This window comes from Leptodactylus fuscus, chromosome 2, assembly GCF_031893055.1.
Source record: "Leptodactylus fuscus isolate aLepFus1 chromosome 2, aLepFus1.hap2, whole genome shotgun sequence".
NCBI classification, from domain to species: domain Eukaryota; kingdom Metazoa; phylum Chordata; class Amphibia; order Anura; family Leptodactylidae; genus Leptodactylus; species Leptodactylus fuscus.
Window position 1 is genome coordinate 283,622,059 of NC_134266.1, and position 19,934 is coordinate 283,641,992.

Consider the following 19,934-nt stretch of genomic DNA (forward strand, 5'->3'; position numbering starts at 1 on the left):
AGCCAAAAGTGGGCACATCTTATAGTACAGCAATCTTAAAACACTATACTGTCTTTACACCACATCTTGTGAGTTTATTGACCAAACAAAAATAGTAAGAGGCCAGGAATCACCTGTATGACCCAGTGTATCCTAATACCTGTAATACCCAGACACCTGCTAGTTCTACTGTACCAGACTTAGAGCCCCACAGAACCCTATGGTCTGTTTCGGAAGAGGATCAGGGGTTACATGGGAATACAAAGAGAGCTTGTGCAGGCCAACCATGACCATCGGGAGCACAGACGAGCAGGAAATGGTTCTAATACTATATTCTAAGTTACTGTAGCTTTAAGCCTCCTGGGTGACATAGAAGACCATAATAAATCTATAAAATAACAATCGCACTCTTAGGACTGAGGAACCAATGGACAAGTAGTTCTAGGGGGAAGAAAGTTAAAAGGGTTTCTCCACTAATAACAAGGATAGGAGAGAAGCGTCCAATCACTAGGGGTCTGACCACCGATCATAAAAACGAGTGGTCCCCAAGAACCTCAAGGATCAGTGGTGTGTATCTAGGGGGCTGAAGAAGATCGATATTCTAGAACAGGGGTAGGGAACCTTTGGCTCTCCAGCTGCTGTGAAACTACAACTCCCAGCATGCTCCATTCACTTCCATGGGAGTTCCCAGAACAGCAGAACCAGTATGCATGCTGGGAGTTGTAGTTTTGCAACAGCTGGAGAGCCGTACGTTCCCTACCCCTGTTCTAGAAGAACCAAAAAGGGGATGGAGCCCTGTCCTAGTATGAACACTACTGTGCCATTTACGAGGCCGGACTACCATTCTGGCCATGAAGGGGTGTCCAAGTGGTGACAATAGAATACCAATGATCGTCCGACTGGGTAACTATATAGGGTCAGCCGTCGATCCCCACAAGGACAGGCTAAAAATAAAAAAAATTCTGAACTCCTCCTTTACAGTTATGACCTGTTTGGCCGTTGCACCACTTAAATAGAGGCAGACATGGGGGAGTTACCAATCTTTAACCCTTAAGGACAGGATTTGTATAAACTATCATCTTCCTCTATTTCTTGATGACACAAGACAGAAGATCTGGTCACACACTGATCCACAGTCCCCACGTCAGACCTTGCCATAGAAGACATTTTACACTACTCCATGGCATTCAGGTGCAGGGGTCTGTAAGCTCGAGCTCCGACTTGCGTGCTGGAAGTTGGTCACGTCCCCTAGGCAGGTGGTTTTAATGTTATGGCTGGTCAGTATACATCCTTTGTACCATCTCTGATCATATTCTACTCATTACAAACTTGACAACTCAGGGTGTGTTCACATTATTATTCTTTTTCCACTCATCTTTTCCATCAGAGGGTCTGTCTATGTAGCTCCACCATTAGGGTTGAGCGATCGGGAAAGATCAGATCCCGATCGAGCAAATTTCACGATCGGCTGGAAAATGATCAGAAATCGGATTTTAAAAATCGATCCTGAACTCCAAAGATCGGCTCAAACCTATCCACCAACTCTGTGCCCTCCACGGCCCTCATGACACCGTACTCAGAATTCGTTCACCGAAATTACGCCTATGGTCACATATAAAAAGCATAAGACCAGAACAACATGTAGAAGTAAATAGGTTTAATGGGTCGTCTGGGCTTTGGTTGTGATACAATGTAGAGGGAAAGGGGCAAGTCACAATACGATAAAGGGAAGGTGCACGGCGGTGAAGAATGTAACACAAAGTGACAATACTGCCCCCTGTAGGATCACATCATAGAGGAGAAAGAAACACAACGTTGATCTAATACTGAGGAGGGTTATAGGATGGTTTTTAGTTTAAAGACCCCTTATGTCCATACGCACAGCTCTAAGCCCTCCTTTACACCAAAGCGGTGCCTGTACCCCCTTCTTCCTCTCCATGCACAATTGGTTCCAGAAGCTGCGGGGCATTGGCACGGGCGTTAAGTTTCTTTGTGACTGAGCAGCCTCATCCACCTAATATGGGGAGGTCGTGAAAGGTGGGGGATGTATTTAGGCCTCATGGTGTGTTGGGGACAGGCAATCTTCACCACTGACAACCAATGAACTAAAGTATGGCAGCAAGAGATGATTATAAACCTTCATAAATTCATTTAAAGGTATAATGTGGCCTTGCTACAACTTTATAATGTACAACCCCCCGTTATTTAGTGGTCTACAATATAGTCCCTGGGGGATAATACTGGGATGGAGCATGCATTAGGAGAATTACCTGTCCTGGTACAATGGATACCACCGGTGGCCAACAGACCCCCACGGACATGACTGATCCCAATAGACGTTTTATCAAGTCTTCCAGTAGAGAAGCAAAATAAAGACACATAGATGTGCGAACACAGCCTTAAAAATGCCACAGACGACTCCTTGTCCAAGCACACAAGTCTGGCGTGAGACCAAGCAGTAAACCTACAATGGTCCCAAATGGAGGAGGAATGACTGTGTATGAACACTACACATGGTAAACACTTCACTTCTGAGGAACCTTGAATTACTTGCATGTGATCAATAACACAGCAAAAGTTAAAAAAAATAAATAAAAAAAAAAGCCATCTCCGTAGCAGGCAGGCTCCTCTTAAAAACTATCACTAAGGTCCTACAAAGGAGTATCCAGGACTTTAAAAAATTAAAAATAAGGGGATACGTAAATCCCAGACTTCTGTGGTCTCACAGGACCTTGTCACCACTTCTGAAGGGATGACCTGTACACGACTATTCAACCGATCTCCGTCCTCCGAACTGAAGAAGTCCCAACCACTAATGTCCTCTGAACTGAAGAAGTCCCAACCACTAATGTCCTCTGAACTGAAGAAGTCCCAACCACTAATGTCCTCCGACTCAGCAGATGTGAATGCCCGTGCTTCCCCCTTGGTCATAAGGACAGAAGCCCCAACCATGACTAAAATGCACTGGTTTGGTCACTAGTAAAATAAATAGAATCCAGATGAAGGAGACGGCGCCCCCATCACAATACAGCCCAGGATGAGCCCAGAACGTTTTGTCCCCCATATTAGGAACCCGTAAGCACAATCTAAGTCTTCATTACAGTCACCTAAAGGTAAGGACGAGCTCTACAACCTCCTGGTATGTCGCCATTATCTGCTCACTAAAGGGGGGTATTGTTAGCACCCCGATAAGGAATGTGTATACAGATCCAACACTTCGGGGCTGAGGGTTTGCTACAATTGTACCAATACGGAACATCGGAGACTTTTCTAGATCGTAGAGGACTGTACACACTGCATACACTAGGCTGAGGAAACCGTCAGCAGTGAGGAGTATTTGGGTATATTAAACCCTTACGCACATGACCATGTCCATTTCTCAGTTGACCATAAAAAAAAAAAAATATATATATACAATTTTTCTACCCGACTGATCACATGGATACAAATCCGTTAAAAATAGAGTCAGTGACTTTAAAGGGGTGATGCACTTAAAAAAACAACCAAAAACCCTAAGTGCCAAATAACAGAAAGCATCCATCCAAGACACTTCCTACTATATATCCTTTTACCTTCAGCACAGTTCCTCTGATGTATTTTCAGGTCATTGATCTCAGCTGGAACATATCATTAGCAGCTCACTACCCCTCCCTGTGTGCAGTTCAGTCAGCAAATGAAACATCGCAGAGGTATGTGACCTCAGATTTGGGAGCAATGGAGGCATGATTGACATGGTCCGTTATTCATCCATTAGACACACATTTTCATGGATTTCCCATAACGCTTGAGTCTATGAAGGAACTGTTAAAAACCGACAGAAATGGGACATGTCCTACTTTTTTTTTTTTTTTAACAGACTTTACAGGGATTTCACCCCTATCGATGAGCGTGGTGAATCCACAGAAAAAAAATAAATAAATAAAAATCAGCATGTAATGCTCACAGATTCTGCCATGAATACTTTCTTTCAATATGAAAGTCCCCTAAAGGTGTCTGACCATGTGGACGTACCCTACAAACACCTAAAGTGCCTAAAAATGAGGACAACTCTGTCCCTATAAAGAATTTGGGCCTACGGACATGCTGGAACACTCCCATTCACCATCAGGAAGCAGAAACATCTAGACACGAAGGACATCAGAAAATGGCAGAGCATCGTGGATGGGGTCGTTGAGGTGAACCCTAAATGGATGGGCTCCCGGTAAAGAATGGAGATACAAGGATTTCTTCTCACAGATCTATTCACAGTCAGCCCGGCCCATCACCGGCACGTCTATGACCACTATACAGAGTAGAATTCCCATCCTACATAGTGATTTGATCAAAGCCTTGGACATGAACATCCAGGGCCTGGTCTGAGTGGTCACGCCATGGCAAGTCTCAGTACGGGAGAGAAAGGGGGCTGGGACTGTACAGTGGAGCCCGAAGGATAGGACAGTGTCCCCCGTTTTCCTTTCCCCCCCGAGTTTGCACCCGTGGGTGTAAAACCAGATGCTGATGTCAGTAGTATGAATATACAGTCCGCACACCTAGATCCTCTTCTGGCGGCGCAGCGCTTCCAGAGCCTTCTCGCGCTCCTTTAACACTTCCTTCAGCCTCTGAATTTTCTCGTCCTTGGTGGTGTCATCAGGATACATAGAGTCAATGTGAAATCTCTGACTTGGCAGCGAGACCTCACTAAAGTGTTCTGTGATATCCTGACTGACCTGGAAATCTACAATGTCTGGGGGGTTAGAGGCCTCCGCCCCATGGTAAGTCGGTGACCAGGTGGAGCTCGATCTCTCGGTGGTTTTAGGAGATGGGCTTCTTCCTCCAGGTACAGAATAGCTCCCGGACACGGGTGAAGGTGATGGAGGGTCCGCAGACACGCCCAGATGTAAAGGGTTAGGGGTCAGATCGCCGTCCTCTGTGCTCTTCTGCTTCTTTGGAGCTTTTAGCGTCTCTCTGCTGGATGACTTGCGTTTCCATTGGTGCCGTTCTGTTTCTTCTTCTAGGTTCTACAGGGGGGGAACAAAAACAAGATTGTAGACATCAAGGATAACAGCATGTAAAAAAGAAACAAATGCGTGTGGCACGACACGGCACCGCCACCCAAAGGGGTTGGCAGGTCTATGTACATATATGTTCCATCCCCGATGCTCCGAGCATCCGAGAATGGTCAGAATCACATTACACAGCGCCAGAACCAGCGATTGTGATTAACCCCTTCCTGCCCCAGGCCATTTTAAGATTTTTTTTCTCACCTTCCAAAAGTCATAATTTTTTCATTCTTCTGCTCAGAGCACTGTTCTGGGTTTAGTTTTTGCAGGACAAATTGTACTTTGTAAAGGTACCATATAATATTCTGTATGACTAATTCAGAATGGGGTGGAATTGGAGAAAAGCTGCATTTGTGCCTTACAGTTTTTTTTTTTCTTTTTCTGGCGTTCACTGCGCAGTCACCTTTATTCTGCGGGTCATTGGGATTACGGCGATACCAAATTTATATAGCTTAAAGAAAACCAAAAATTTGAGTTGCTCCGCTCTGACACCTGTAACTTTTTATATTTCTGTATAATACCATTTTGGGGAATATGTGATGCTTTGATTGCTTTTTATTACCTTTTTTTGGGGTACTGTATACTATATGTAATCTCCGCCAGGTCTTCTCAGAGCTGGCTTAAATGTCCAGCATCATTTGTGCCACAGTTGAAAATATCCCTTTAAGCTTGACCTCAAGGCTTCTACACAAGAGACAGTAAAAGTGCCGCCATCACTCACCGTCACGCCCTGAGAACATGAAGTAGACTGTGATGTCCCCTGCGGCCGGACCAGAGGAACCTTCTTCAGGATTATCTTTTCCTTCTTCACTAAACCAAACTTCTTCCTCCAGCCTCGGTCATCCATCACATTCACAGCAGTCAGGATTTCTGCGTCTTGTGACTTGGGAATAAGCTGAAAAAAAAAACAAACAGAAAAAAAGTGAAATGAAATATCTGCATTGCAAGCCCAACAATGCAACAAAGCGCACAAGCTCCAAAACCATCACATACATTACATCAGGAACAACAATCAAGAGAACAGGAGGCTCAGACCCCATTCCTCCTCAATGGGGTCCAAGCAGTCAGACCACCAGCAATATGACGCTTATCCCCTACCCTGTCATAAGGGGATAGGTATCTGTAATAGGACAACCCCTTTAAGTTTTATTCTTTAAATGTAAATTTGTAGAAGGAAAAAAGAAAAAAAAACACGTGGGTAAACAGAGCAGCAGCGCACCTGCGCCAACACAGCTCCACTCACATGTAAGCACAAGAGACCCGATCTGAAAATGTGGAGATCCCAGTAGTCAAACCACCAAACTACAACTGACAAATAACCTGTGGATAGGAGATAACAATTGAAATGTGGCCCAACCCCCTTAACAGAAAGAAATAGGTCAACAATTCCGGCAGCCTCCAGGAAGTGAAGTGGTTTTACCCCTTGTCCAGGCAACAGGTACTCTGTCCTAGTCTGCACAGTAAAGCTGACATTAGATCCTCTGCCCTAGTCTACAAAATAAGGAGGACATTAGACCTCCTGCAGGATCTTTCCCAGTCTACATAGTAAAGCTGACATTAGGACAGAGCCTGCAGGGGATCTAGTCTACACAGTAAAGCTGACATAAGATCCTCTACAGACTCTTTCCTAGTCTACATAGTAAAGCTGACATTAGATCTCCTGCAGACTCTTTCCTAGCCTACATAGTAAAGCTGACATTAGATCTCCTGCACACTATGTCCTAATCTACATAGTAAAGCTAACAGAGCCTCTGCAGACTCTGTCCTAGTCTGAGGACTTTGTCTTAATATACACTGTAAATCTTCATAGTCCAGCTCTGGACTAGACATAACAATAGTCTATAAATTAAACATTTCTTATATTAATCCTTTGAGACTGCAACCAATTTTGTAATTTTTGTGTTTTTATGCTCCTCTTCATAGTACCATAACTTCTTACTCCACCACTGATTTTGGGGATTATTTTTTAGTCCATTCAATGAGCTGTAATGAGGCCTAGTTTTTTTTTTTTTTTTTTGCAGGGAAAGCTGTAGTTTGTATTGGGAGAGAAAATGGCAAAAAAAAAAATAATTTTTTTCCCACCACGACAATAAATAAGTTCCAACATTTCCAGACACTTTGGTGCTTTGGCTGCCGCTCGAGTGTTGAGTGGCCGCCATAGCCGCCGGGTGTGTGCTGTATTATACAGCAGACACCCGGCGCTAATGTCCTCGATCAGTGCCTGTTATGATCGTGGGTATTAACCCTATCTGCACCTCTGTTAAAGCTGACTGAGGCGCCATTTTGCTGGATAGTCAAAAGAAAATTGAGTAATTCCTGTGAAAGGAAGGGGTTAATGCAATAAACCGTAAACGGTTTTTGGATTTTTAACATTTTCTTTGCCCCAATAAGGTGACCCCTCATGTAACACCCCACTTCTGCACAGTGCATTAACCCTGTATACTCCTGAGTATACATTACCGGGTGGCTTAAAGGGAACCCGTCGGGCTGATCTTGGACACTAAAGCAGCAACAGGTCCCTATGAAATAGGGATTTAGTGGCCAAAATTGTTCAGACAGGTTCCCTTTAAGTATTAAAGTGGCGGCACATGGACTCTAAAGTATTAAAAAACAGCAGCCAGAGGGTGAGACCCGGTGAGCACAAGGGTGGGGACGCACACGTCATGATGTCTGCATGAAGCCCAAAACCACACCCATTAGAGGGCGACATTTCACCAGGCACTCACCTGATCCTTCGTCTTCACAGAGTCCCTGTTATTCGTAGTGTTTTCTACGGAGGTGTCGGCGGGAGGTGGCAGACTACACGCGGCGTCCTGAGGCTTCACGGAGTGGTCGTCATCCTCATCAGCGATGTATATGACACTGGGGTCACCTCTCACAGCCTGGGGGGTAAAACTCTTCCTTTTGGGTTTTGCAGTACTGACAACATTGGACTGAACCGACTCTTCAGCACTCGGAGGGGGTGACTTATTTTTGGAAAGTACCACTTGCACTACTCTATTGGACAAGTCTTGGGTGGGCCTTGCTGGTTCCACTGGTGCCGCAGGTTTTTCCGGTGCCGCGTGCTGCGGCAGTTCGAGATTTTTACTTCCGGCGTCGTTGAGTTCCGACCCTTTTTTGGTTAAGAAGAATATCCTATTGTTACACATCACAAGGGCGTTGTCCTTGATCTGCACCATCTTGGACTGATCTGGATTGGTCAGGTTCACTTCTTCCATCTTTGTTTTTGACAACATTTGTAGGATTTTTGAAGCCGTATCATTGGAGGACTTCACGGGCACCAGACAAGCAGCAGATTCCCGACTCTCTTGGACGACCCATTTCATGGGCCCTTTAGGAATTTCGGCCCTGCTGGGGGGAATCTTCTGCTGAGGTGGGGACTTTGCTCCACAGGCTAGGCTTGAGGTATTTGGGCTGAGGTACGGCTGGGCGCTCTGGTTGTTATTAGCCTTGATCGTATTTACTGGTGAGACATAGATGACCGAGGGCATCTTGCCGACATCTGTGCCGCTAGCCTGGGGCAAAATTTTTTGCTGGATGGAGAAGGGCAGGGAAGAAACCGGAACAGAGATCACCTCCGCATGGGCGGGTATTTGAAGGGAATGTCCAGAGGGTAACAAGGGAGTGGGTTTCATGGGGTTGGATGATTTTGCATTCATCATGATGATCCTTGGGTTTCCTGGCAAAGAATTGGTTGGAAGAGTCAGCTGTGCGTTATCCAAGAATAATGTGGTTTCCTGAGAAACAGGAAATGGATTTTCAACATGGAGGGAGTGTGGGAGGTTATTCTGTGCTGCAATAATAAAATTCCCCAAGGCGGGCGTCTGTACCAGCGGGACGCTCACAGGGCTGGGTCTGGATAGGATGGAGACTGGAGGTGGTGGTAGTGGTGAGGATATAACTGCCTGGGGTACATGGAGAGAGGGCGCGCTGGGCGTTACTGGAGAGGGCACCACAGGAAATAGGTTATCCTTCGATTTCAATATTGGGAGGAGCTTCAGGACGTTTGACCCTTGTAGTCCTGTTGTCTGAATGACCTGATACAAGCAGCCTGTAAGACTGAAAGAGACAAGGAGGACGGGTTATAGGGGGCACTGTATACGGAGTATAGAAGATTATAGGGGGCACTGTATACAGAGTACATAAGATTATAGGGGGCATTGTATACAGAGTATAGAAGATTATAGGGGGCATTGTATACAGAGTATAGAAGATTATAGGGGGCACTGTATACGGAGTATAGAAGATTATAGGGGTCACTGTATACAGAGTATAGAAGATTATAGGGGGCACTGTATACGGAGTATAGAAGATTATAGGGGTCACTGTATACAGAGTATAGCAGATTATAGGGGGCACTGTATACAGCAGGGGTCCTCAAACTGTGGCCTGCGGGCCACATGCGGCCCGCCAAGCACTTCTGTCTGGCCCCGCCGACAACGCCAGCAGGCGTGCATTTATAATGAAGCTCCTGGGGAGCTCGGGCCAGGCCATGGAGTGCACTTCACTTTACCTATTGGAGGGCACCACTCCCGATATCTGTGCGACCTGCACTGCCTCCGGCCCACTGTTTAAAAAGTTTGAGGACCCCTGGTATACAGAGTATAGAAGATTATAGGGGGCACTGTATTCAGAGTATAGAAGATTATAGGGGGCACTGTATACAGAGTATAGAAGATTATAGGGGCATTGTATAGAGAGTATAGAAGATTATAGGGGCACTGTATACAGAGTATAGAAGATTATAGGGGGCACTGTATACAGAGTATAGAAGATTATAGGGGGCACTGTATTCAGAGTATAGAAGATTATAGGGGCATTGTATAGAGAGTATAGAAGATTATAGGGGGCACTGTATACAGAGCATAGAAGATTATAGGGGGCACTGTATACAGAGTACATAAGATTATAGGGGCAATGTATACAGAGTATAGAAGATTATAGGGGGCACTGTATACAGAGTATAGAAGATTACAGGGGGCATTGCATATAGAGTACATAAGATTATAGGGGCACTGTATACAGAGTATAGAAGATTATAGGGGGCACTGTATACAGAGTATAGAAGATTATAGGGGGCACTGTATACAGAGTATAGAAGATTATAGAGGGCACTGTATACAGAGTATAGAAGATTATAGGGGGCACTGTATACAGAGTATAGAAGATTATAGGGGGCAATGTATACAGAGTATAGAAGATTATAGGGGGCAATGTATACAGAATATAGCAGATTATAGGGGGCATTGTATACAGAGTATAGCAGATTATAGGGGGCACTGTATACAGAGTATAGAAGATTATAGGGGGCATTGTATTTAGAGTACATAAGATTCTAGGGGCACTGTATACAGAGTATAGAAGATTATAGGGGCACTGTATACAGAGTACATAAGATTATAGGGGCAATGTATACAGAGTATAGAAGATTATAGGGGGCATTGTATACAGAGTATAGCAGATTATAGGGGGCACTGTATACAGAGTATAGAAGATTATAGGGGCATTGTATAGAGAGTATAGAAGATTATAGGGGGCACTGTATACAGAGTATAGAAGATTATAGGAGGCACTGTATACAGAGTATAGAAGATTATAGGGTCACTGTATACAGAGTATAGCAGATTATAGGGGGCACTGTATACAGAGTATAGCAGATTATAGGGGGCACTGTATACAGAGTATAGCAGATTATATGGGGCACTGTATACAGAGTATAGAAGATTATAGGGGGCATTGTATACAGAGTATAGCAGATTATAGGGGGCACTGTATACAGAGTATAGAAGATTATAGGGGGCATTGTATATAGAGTACATAAGATTCTAGGGGCACTGTATACAGAGTATAGAAGATTATAGGGGGCACTGTATACAGAGTATAGAAGATTATAGGGGCATTGTATACAGAGTATAGCAGATTATAGGGGGCACTGTATACAGAGTATAGAAGATTATAGGGTGCATTGTATATAGAGTACATAAGATTCTAGGGGCACTGTATACAGAGTATAAAAGATTATAGGGGGCACTGTATACAGAGTATAGAAGATTATAGGGTCACTGTATACAGAATATAGCAGATTATAGGGGGCACTGTATACAGAGTATAGAAGATTATAGGAGGCACTGTATACAGAGTATAGAAGATTATAGGGGGCATTGTATACAGAGTATAGCAGATTATAGGGGGCACTGTATACAGAGTATAGAAGATTATAGGGGGCACTGTACACAGAGTATAGCAGATTATAGGGGGCACTGTATACAGAATATAGCAGATTATAGGGGGCACTGTATACAGAGTATAGAAGATTATAGGGGCATTGTATACAGAGTATAGAAGATTATAGGGGGCACTGTATACAGAGTATAGAAGATTATAGGGGCATTGTATAGAGAGTATAGAAGATTATAGGGGGCACTGTATACAGAGTATAGAAGATTATAGGGGGCACTGTATACAGAGTATAGAAGATTATAGGGGGCACTGTATACAGAGTATAGAAGATTATAGGGTCACTGTATACAGAATATAGCAGATTATAGGGGGCACTGTATACAGAGTATAGAAGATTATAGGAGGCACTGTATACAGAGTATAGAAGATTATAGGGGGCATTGTATATAGAGTACATAAGATTATAGGGGCACTGTATACAGAGTATAGAAGATTATAGGGGCACTGTATACAGAGTACATAAGATTATAGGGGCAATGTATACAGAGTACAGAAGATTATAGGGGGCATTGTATATAGAGTACATAAGATTATAGGGGGCATTGTATATAGAGTACATAAGATTATAGGGGCACTGTATACAGAGTACAGAAGATTATAGGGGGCACTGTATACAGAGTATAGAAGATTATAGGGGGCATTGTATACAGAGTATAGCAGATTATAGGGGGCACTGTATACAGAATATAGCAGATTATAGGGGGCACTGTATACAGAGTATAGAAGATTATAGGGGCATTGTATACAGAGTATAGAAGATTATAGGGGGCACTGTATACAGAGTATAGAAGATTATAGGGGCATTGTATAGAGAGTATAGAAGATTATAGGGGGCACTGTATACAGAGTATAGAAGATTATAGGGGGCACTGTATACAGAGTATAGAAGATTATAGGGGGCACTGTATACAGAGTATAGAAGATTATAGGGGGCACTGTATACAGAGTACAGAAGATTATAGGGGGCACTATACAGAGTATAGAAGATTATAGGGGGCACTGTATACAGAGTACAGCAGATTATAGGGGACATTGTATACAGATTATAGAAGATTACAGGGGGCACTGTATACAGAGTATAGAAGATTATAGGGGGCACTGTATACAGAGTATAGAAGATTATAGGGTCACTGTATACAGAATATAGCAGATTATAGGGGGCACTGTATACAGAGTATAGAAGATTATAGGAGGCACTGTATACAGAGTATAGAAGATTATAGGGGGCATTGTATATAGAGTACATAAGATTATAGGGGCACTGTATACAGAGTATAGAAGATTATAGGGGCACTGTATACAGAGTACATAAGATTATAGGGGCAATGTATACAGAGTACAGAAGATTATAGGGGGCATTGTATATAGAGTACATAAGATTATAGGGGCACTGTATACAGAGTACAGAAGATTATAGGGGGCACTGTATACAGAGTATAGCAGATTATAGGGGGCACTGTATACAGAGTATAGAAGATTATAGGGGGCACTGTATACAGAGTATAGAAGATTATAGGGGCATTGTATAGAGAGTATAGAAGATTATAGGGGGCACTGTACACAGAGTATAGAAGATTATAGGGGGCACTGTATACAGAGTACATAAGATTATAGGGGCAATGTATACAGAGTACATAAGATTATAGGGGCACTGTATACAGAGTATAGCAGATTATAGGGGGCACTGTATACAGAGTATAGCAGATTATAGGGGCATTATATAGAGAGTATAGCAGATTATAGGGGGCACTGTATACAGAGTATAGCAGATTATAGGGGGCACTGTATACAGAGTATAGAAGATTATAGGGGCATTATATAGAGAGTATAGCAGATTATAGGGGGCACTGTATACAGAGTATAGAAGATTATAGGGGGCACTGTACACAGAGTATAGAAGATTATAGGGGGCACTGTATACAGAGTACAGAAGATTATAGGGGGCACTATACAGAGTATAGAAGATTATAGGGGGCACTGTATACAGAGTACAGAAGATTATAGGGGGCACTGTATACAGAGTATAGAAGATTATAGGGGCACTGTATACAGAGTACAGAAGATTATAGGGGGCACTGTATACAGAGTATAGAAGATTATAGGGGGCACTGTATACAGAGTATAGCAGATTATAGGGGGCATTGTATACAGATTATAGAAGATTACAGGGGGCACTGTATACAGAGTATAGAAGATTATAGGGGGCACTGTATACAGAGTATAGAAGATTATAGGGGGCATTGTATATAGAGTACATAAGATTCTAGGGGCACTGTATACAGAGTACATAAGATTATAGGGGCAATGTATACAGAGTATAGAAGATTATAGGGGGCATTGTATACAGAGTACATAAGATTATAGGGGCACTGTATACAGAGTATAGAAGATTATAGGGGGCACTGTATACAGAGTATAGCAGATTATAGGGGGCACTGTATACAGAGTATAGCAGATTATAGGGGCATTGTATAGAGAGTATAGAAGATTATAGGGGCACTGTATACAGAGTATAGAAGATTATAGGGGGCACTGTATACAGAGTATAGCAGATTATAGGGGGCACTGTATACAGAGTATAGAAGATTATAGGGGGCACTGTATACAGAGTATAGAAGATTATAGGGGCATTGTATAGAGAGTATAGAAGATTATAGGGGGCACTGTACACAGAGAATAGAAGATTATAGGGGGCACTGTATACAGAGTACATAAGATTATAGGGGCACTGTATACAGAGTATAGCAGATTATAGGGGGCACTGTATACAGAGTATAGCAGATTATAGGGGGCACTGTATACAGAGTATAGAAGATTATAGGGGCATTATATAGAGAGTATAGCAGATTATAGGGGGCACTGTATACAGAGTATAGAAGATTATAGGGGGCACTGTATACAGAGTATAGAAGATTATAGGGGCATTATATAGAGAGTATAGAAGATTATAGGGGGCACTGTACACAGAGTATAGAAGATTATAGTGGGCACTGTATACAGAGTACAGAAGATTATAGGGGGCACTATACAGAGTATAGCAGATTATAGGGGGCACTGTATACAGAGTATAGAAGATTATAGGGGCATTATATAGAGAGTATAGCAGATTATAGGGGGCACTGTATACAGAGTATAGAAGATTATAGGGGGCACTGTACACAGAGTATAGAAGATTATAGGGGGCACTGTATACAGAGTACAGAAGATTATAGGGGGCACTATACAGAGTATAGAAGATTATAGGGGGCACTGTATACAGAGTACAGAAGATTATAGGGGGCACTGTATACAGAGTATAGAAGATTATAGGGGGCACTGTATACAGAGTACAGATGATTATAGGGGGCACTGTATACAGAGTATAGAAGATTACAGGGGGCACTGTATACAGAGTATAGAAGATTATAGGGTCACTGTATACAGAGTATAGAAGATTATAGGGGGCACTGTATACAGAGTATAGCAGATTATAGGGGGCACTGTATACAGAGTATAGCAGATTATAGGGGGCACTGTATACAGAGTATAGAAGATTATAGGGGCACTGTATACAGAGTATAGAAGATTATAGGGGGCACTGTATACAGAGTACAGAAGATTATAGGGGGCACTGTATACAGAGTATAGAAGATTATAGGGGCACTGTATACAGAGTATAGAAGATTATAGGGGGCACTGTATACAGAGTACATAAGATTATAGGGGCACTGTATACAGAGTATAGAAGTCTATAGGGGCACTGTATACAGAGTACATAAGATTATAGGGGGCACTGTATACAGAGTATAGAAGATTATAGGGGGCACTGTATACAGAGTATAGGGGGCATTGTATACAGATTATAGAAGATTACAGGGGGCACTGTATACAGAGTATAGAAGATTATAGGGGGCACTGTATACAGAGTATAGAAGATTATAGGGTCACTGTATACAGAATATAGCAGATTATAGGGGGCACTGTATACAGAGTATAGAAGATTATAAGAGGCACTGTATACAGAGTATAGCAGATTATAGGGTCACTGTATACAGAGTATAGCAGATTATAGGGGGCACTGTATACAGAGTATAGCAGATTATAGGGGGCACTGTATACAGAGTATAGCAGATTATAGGGGGCACTGTATACAGAGTATAGCAGATTATAGGGGGCACTGTATACAGAGTATAGAAGATTATGAGGTGGCATTGTATACAGAATTGTGAAGGATCTCACCTCCGATCCCCCTTCGTACCTTTGTGAGTGTCTGAGCTCTATTAGTCTTATATATTTATTAACCCGAGTGGGTGGACTAGTCAGTAACATATACAGAAATATAGATCAATGGATGGACAAGCAAATACAGTACAGAAAATAAAAGGGGAATAAAAGAATAGAAAAGAATAATACCAGATGAGTCAGGGGTACCGGGGCTTCCGCTAGTTATCTCAGGGCGCTTTCCTCAGTCAGTAACTGAGCACTGCTAGGACTGAGGACACTCACTTACGTCTACAACACGACACACCTTCACATCTCTCCCAGGATAAGTGACCCCTCTCTCCCTGGTCTGAGACCATTTAACTCTCCCAAGCTCCTCCCTAAGTGATGTCACTAGTAGGGATAGTCCCGCCCCCATCCTGAAGCCCAGTAATCACGAATCATCTTATTTCCTCTCCAGATGACGGTTGTGTCAGACAATGGGGTTCGTGGTGAGATCCCCATTGTGTAGACACCAACAATGACACCCCAATACCTGGTGGGTAATGAGTTCAGTGTCTGGACCTTTCCGTGCTCTCAGCAGCGAAGTGTTTGGATTAGATACGTGCGCCTTATCGGGGCCACTGTGGGAGGATCTCCTGGGGAATATTACCATAAACCCACATTGCCTTTGGCTAAAGACATGGAGTCTGGGTTGTGTGTGCTAAGCAGGGTTATAATGCACATGGCCCCGGGGTCTCCTGCTGTGACAACCAGATTAACCTGGATATGCTAATGAGACTAGAGAGGATATGCTAATGAGACTAGGGAGCAGAATAACAAAGGGCTTTGTGTACAGACCAGAAATACCACATTCCTAAGGCCACAACAGTCAAACACCACAGGGTGTAAGAGGAGTCTGAACAGGTGACAACACACCAAAGCAAAATACAAAGCTGGGGGGGGCATCCTCATAAGAGTATAAGGGGTTATAGGGGGCACTGTATACAGAGTAGAGCGGGTTATAGGGGGCACTGTATACAGAGTAGAGCGGGTTATAGGGGGCACTGTATACAGAGTAGAGCGGGTTATAGGGGGCACTGTATACAGAGTAGAGCGGGTTATAGGGGGCACTGTATACAGAGTAGAGCGGGTTATAGGGGGCACTGTATACAGAGTAGAGCGGGTTATAGGGGGCACTGTATACAGAGTAGAGCGGGTTATAGGGGGCACTGTATACAGAGTAGAGCGGGTTATAGGGGGCACTGTATACAGAGTAGAGCGGGTTATAGGGGGCACTGTATACAGAGTAGAGCGGGTTATAGGGGGCACTGTATACAGAGTAGAGCGGGTTATAGGGGGCACTGTATACAGAGTAGAGCGGGTTATAGGGGGCACTGTATACAGAGTAGAGCGGGTTATAGGGGGCACTGTATACAGAGTAGAGCGGGTTATAGGGGGCACTGTATACAGAGTAGAGCGGGTTATAGGGGGCACTGTATACAGAGTAGAGCGGGTTATAGGGGGCACTGTATACAGAGTAGAGCGGGTTATAGGGGGCACTGTATACAGAGTAGAGCGGGTTATAGGGGGCACTGTATACAGAGTAGAGCGGGTTATAGGGGGCACTGTATACAGAGTAGAGCGGGTTATAGGGGGCACTGTATACAGAGTAGAGCGGGTTATAGGGGGCACTGTATACAGAGTAGAGCGGGTTATAGGGGGCACTGTATACAGAGTAGAGCGGGTTATAGGGGGCACTGTATACAGAGTAGAGCGGGTTATAGGGGGCACTGTATACAGAGTAGAGCGGGTTATAGGGGGCACTGTATACAGAGTAGAGCGGGTTATAGGGGGCACTGTATACAGAGTACAGCGGGTTATAGGGGGCACTGTATACAGAGTACAGCGGGTTATAGGGGGCTCTGTATACAGAGTAGAGCGGGTTATAGGGGGCACTGTATACAGAGTAGAGCGGGTTATAGGGGGCACTGTATACAGAGTAGAGCGGGTTATAGGGGGCACTGTATACAGAGTAGAGCGGGTTATAGGGGGCACTGTATACAGAGTAGAGCGGGTTATAGGGGGCACTGTATACAGAGTAGAGCGGGTTATAGGGGGCACTGTATACAGAGTATAAGGGGTTATAGGGGGCACTGTATACAGAGTATAAGGGGTTATAGGGGGCACTGTATACAGAGTAGAGCGGGTTATAGGGGGCACTGTATACAGAGTATAAGGGGTTATAGGGGGCACTGTATACAGAGTAGAGCGGGTTATAGGGGGCACTGTATACAGAGTAGAGCGGGTTATAGGGGGCACTGTATACAGAGTACAGCGGGTTATAGGGGGCGCTGTATACAGAGTATAAGGGGTTATAGGGGGCGCTGTATACAGAGCAGAGCGGGTTATAGGGGGCACTGTATACAGAGTAGAGCGGGTTATAGGGGGCACTGTATACAGAGTAGAGCGGGTTATAGGGGGCACTGTATACAGAGTAGAGCGGGTTATAGGGGGCACTGTATACAGAGTAGAGCGGGTTATAGGGGGCACTGTATACAGAGTATAAGGGGTTATAGGGGGCACTGTATACAGAGTATAAGGGGTTATAGGGGGCACTGTATACAGAGTAGAGCGGGTTATAGGGGGCACTGTATACAGAGTAGAGCGGGTTATAGGGGGCACTGTATACAGAGTACAGCGGGTTATAGGGGGCACTGTATACAGAGTATAAGGGGTTATAGGGGGCGCTGTATACAGAGTAGAGCGGGTTATAGGGGGCGCTGTATACAGAGTAGAGCGGGTTATAGGGGGCGCTGTATACAGAGTAGAGCGGGTTATAGGGGGCACTGTATACAGAGTACAGCGGGTTATAGGGGGCACTGTATACAGAGTATAAGGGGTTATAGGGGGCGCTGTATACAGAGTAGAGCGGGTTATAGGGGGCGCTGTATACAGAGTAGAGCGGGTTATAGGGGGCGCTGTATACAGAGTAGAGCGGGTTATAGGGGGCACTGTATACAGAGTAGAGCGGGTTATAGGGGGCACTGTATACAGAGTAGAGCGGGTTATAGGGGGCACTGTATACAGAGTAGAGCGGGTTATAGGGGGCACTGTATACAGAGTATAAGGGGTTATAGGGGGCGCTGTATACAGAGTAGAGCGGGTTATAGGGGGCACTGTATACAGAGTAGAGCGGGTTATAGGGGGCACTGTATACAGAGTAGAGCGGGTTATAGGGGGCACTGTATACAGAGTAGAGCGGGTTATAGGGGGCACTGTATACAGAGTAGAGCGGGTTATAGGGGGCACTGTATACAGAGTAGAGCGGGTTATAGGGGGCACTGTATACAGAGTATAAGGGGTTATAGGGGGCACTGTATACAGAGTAGAGCGGGTTATAGGGGGCACTGTATACAGAGTAGAGCGGGTTATAGGGGGCACTGTATACAGAGTAGAGCGGGTTATAGGGGGCACTGTATACAGAGTAGAGCGGGTTATAGGGGGCACTGTATACAGAGTATAAGGGGTTATAGGGGGCACTGTATACAGAGTAGAGCGGGTTATAGGGGGCACTGTATACAGAGTAGAGCGGGTTATAGGGGGCACTGTATACAGAGTAGAGCGGGTTATAGGGGGCACTGTATACAGAGTAGAGCGGGTTATAGCGGACGTTATATATGGAGTGTCAGTGTATTTTATGTGTCCGGTGTTCCATTCACTTCCATGGGGCTGCATCCCCCCCTCTCTGTGCTGCTGTGAGCCCGGACACCCTCTGTGCTGCTGTGAGCCCTCACTCGGTCCCTGTCCCCGGTACTCACCACTGGTTGGAGGCCGCTGTGTGTCCCGGGGTCTGGGGCAGCCTCGCCAGGTTAGACATGGGGGGGCTCAGCTGTGCGATGCTCTGTCTATACCGCGCCGCGCTCCGGGCCTTCTCCCTCTATCATGGCGGAGTCGCCTCCTGTGAGGTAAACAGCGCCCTCCTCCGTCCTGTGGCCGCCTCACCGACTACAGCTCGGCCTTACTCCCGCCCACCCGACTCACACAAGATGGCGCAGTCCTGGCACAAAGACTCCGGCGCGGCTCACCGGAAGTTCGAAGATCCAACTGGCTCTCCATTGGTCGAATGACCGCAGACGAGTGATGTAACCACCAATAAGAATAGACTTCCGGTGGGCTGGACTTCTGGGTTATTTACCGATGTAGGCGGAGCCAAAAAAGCGATTGATTGATTTATTTGTAAAGCTACAGTTTAGTGTAATATGTGAGGAGAGAAGAGGAGTCCTGTAATGTGGGGGTGTCCTGTAATGTGAGGTGTCCTGTAATGTGGGGGTGTCCTGTAATGTGGAGGTGTCCTGAAATGTGAGGGTGTCCTGTAATGTGGGGGTGTCCTGTAATGTGAGGTGTCCTGTAATGTGGGGGTGTCCTGTAATGTGGAGGTGTCCTGAAATGTGAGGGTGTCCTGTAATGTGGGGGTGTCCTGTAATGTGAGGTGTC

General features: G+C 44.8%; 1 protein-coding gene across 1 annotated transcript; it reads right to left on the bottom strand.

Moving 5' to 3' along the window:
* Positions 1-1,625: 1,625 nt before the first annotated feature.
* On the bottom strand, positions 1,626-19,498 carry LRIF1 (ligand dependent nuclear receptor interacting factor 1). The gene is made up of 4 exons (XM_075266364.1): positions 19,259-19,498; positions 7,745-9,077; positions 5,740-5,913; positions 1,626-4,976 (listed from the first exon to the last, which is right to left on the bottom strand). Exons 1-4 carry the CDS (start codon positions 19,315-19,317, stop codon positions 4,509-4,511), a joined length of 2,034 nt encoding a protein of 677 aa, XP_075122465.1. The 5' UTR covers positions 19,318-19,498; the 3' UTR covers positions 1,626-4,508.
* Positions 19,499-19,934: the final 436 nt, after the last annotated feature.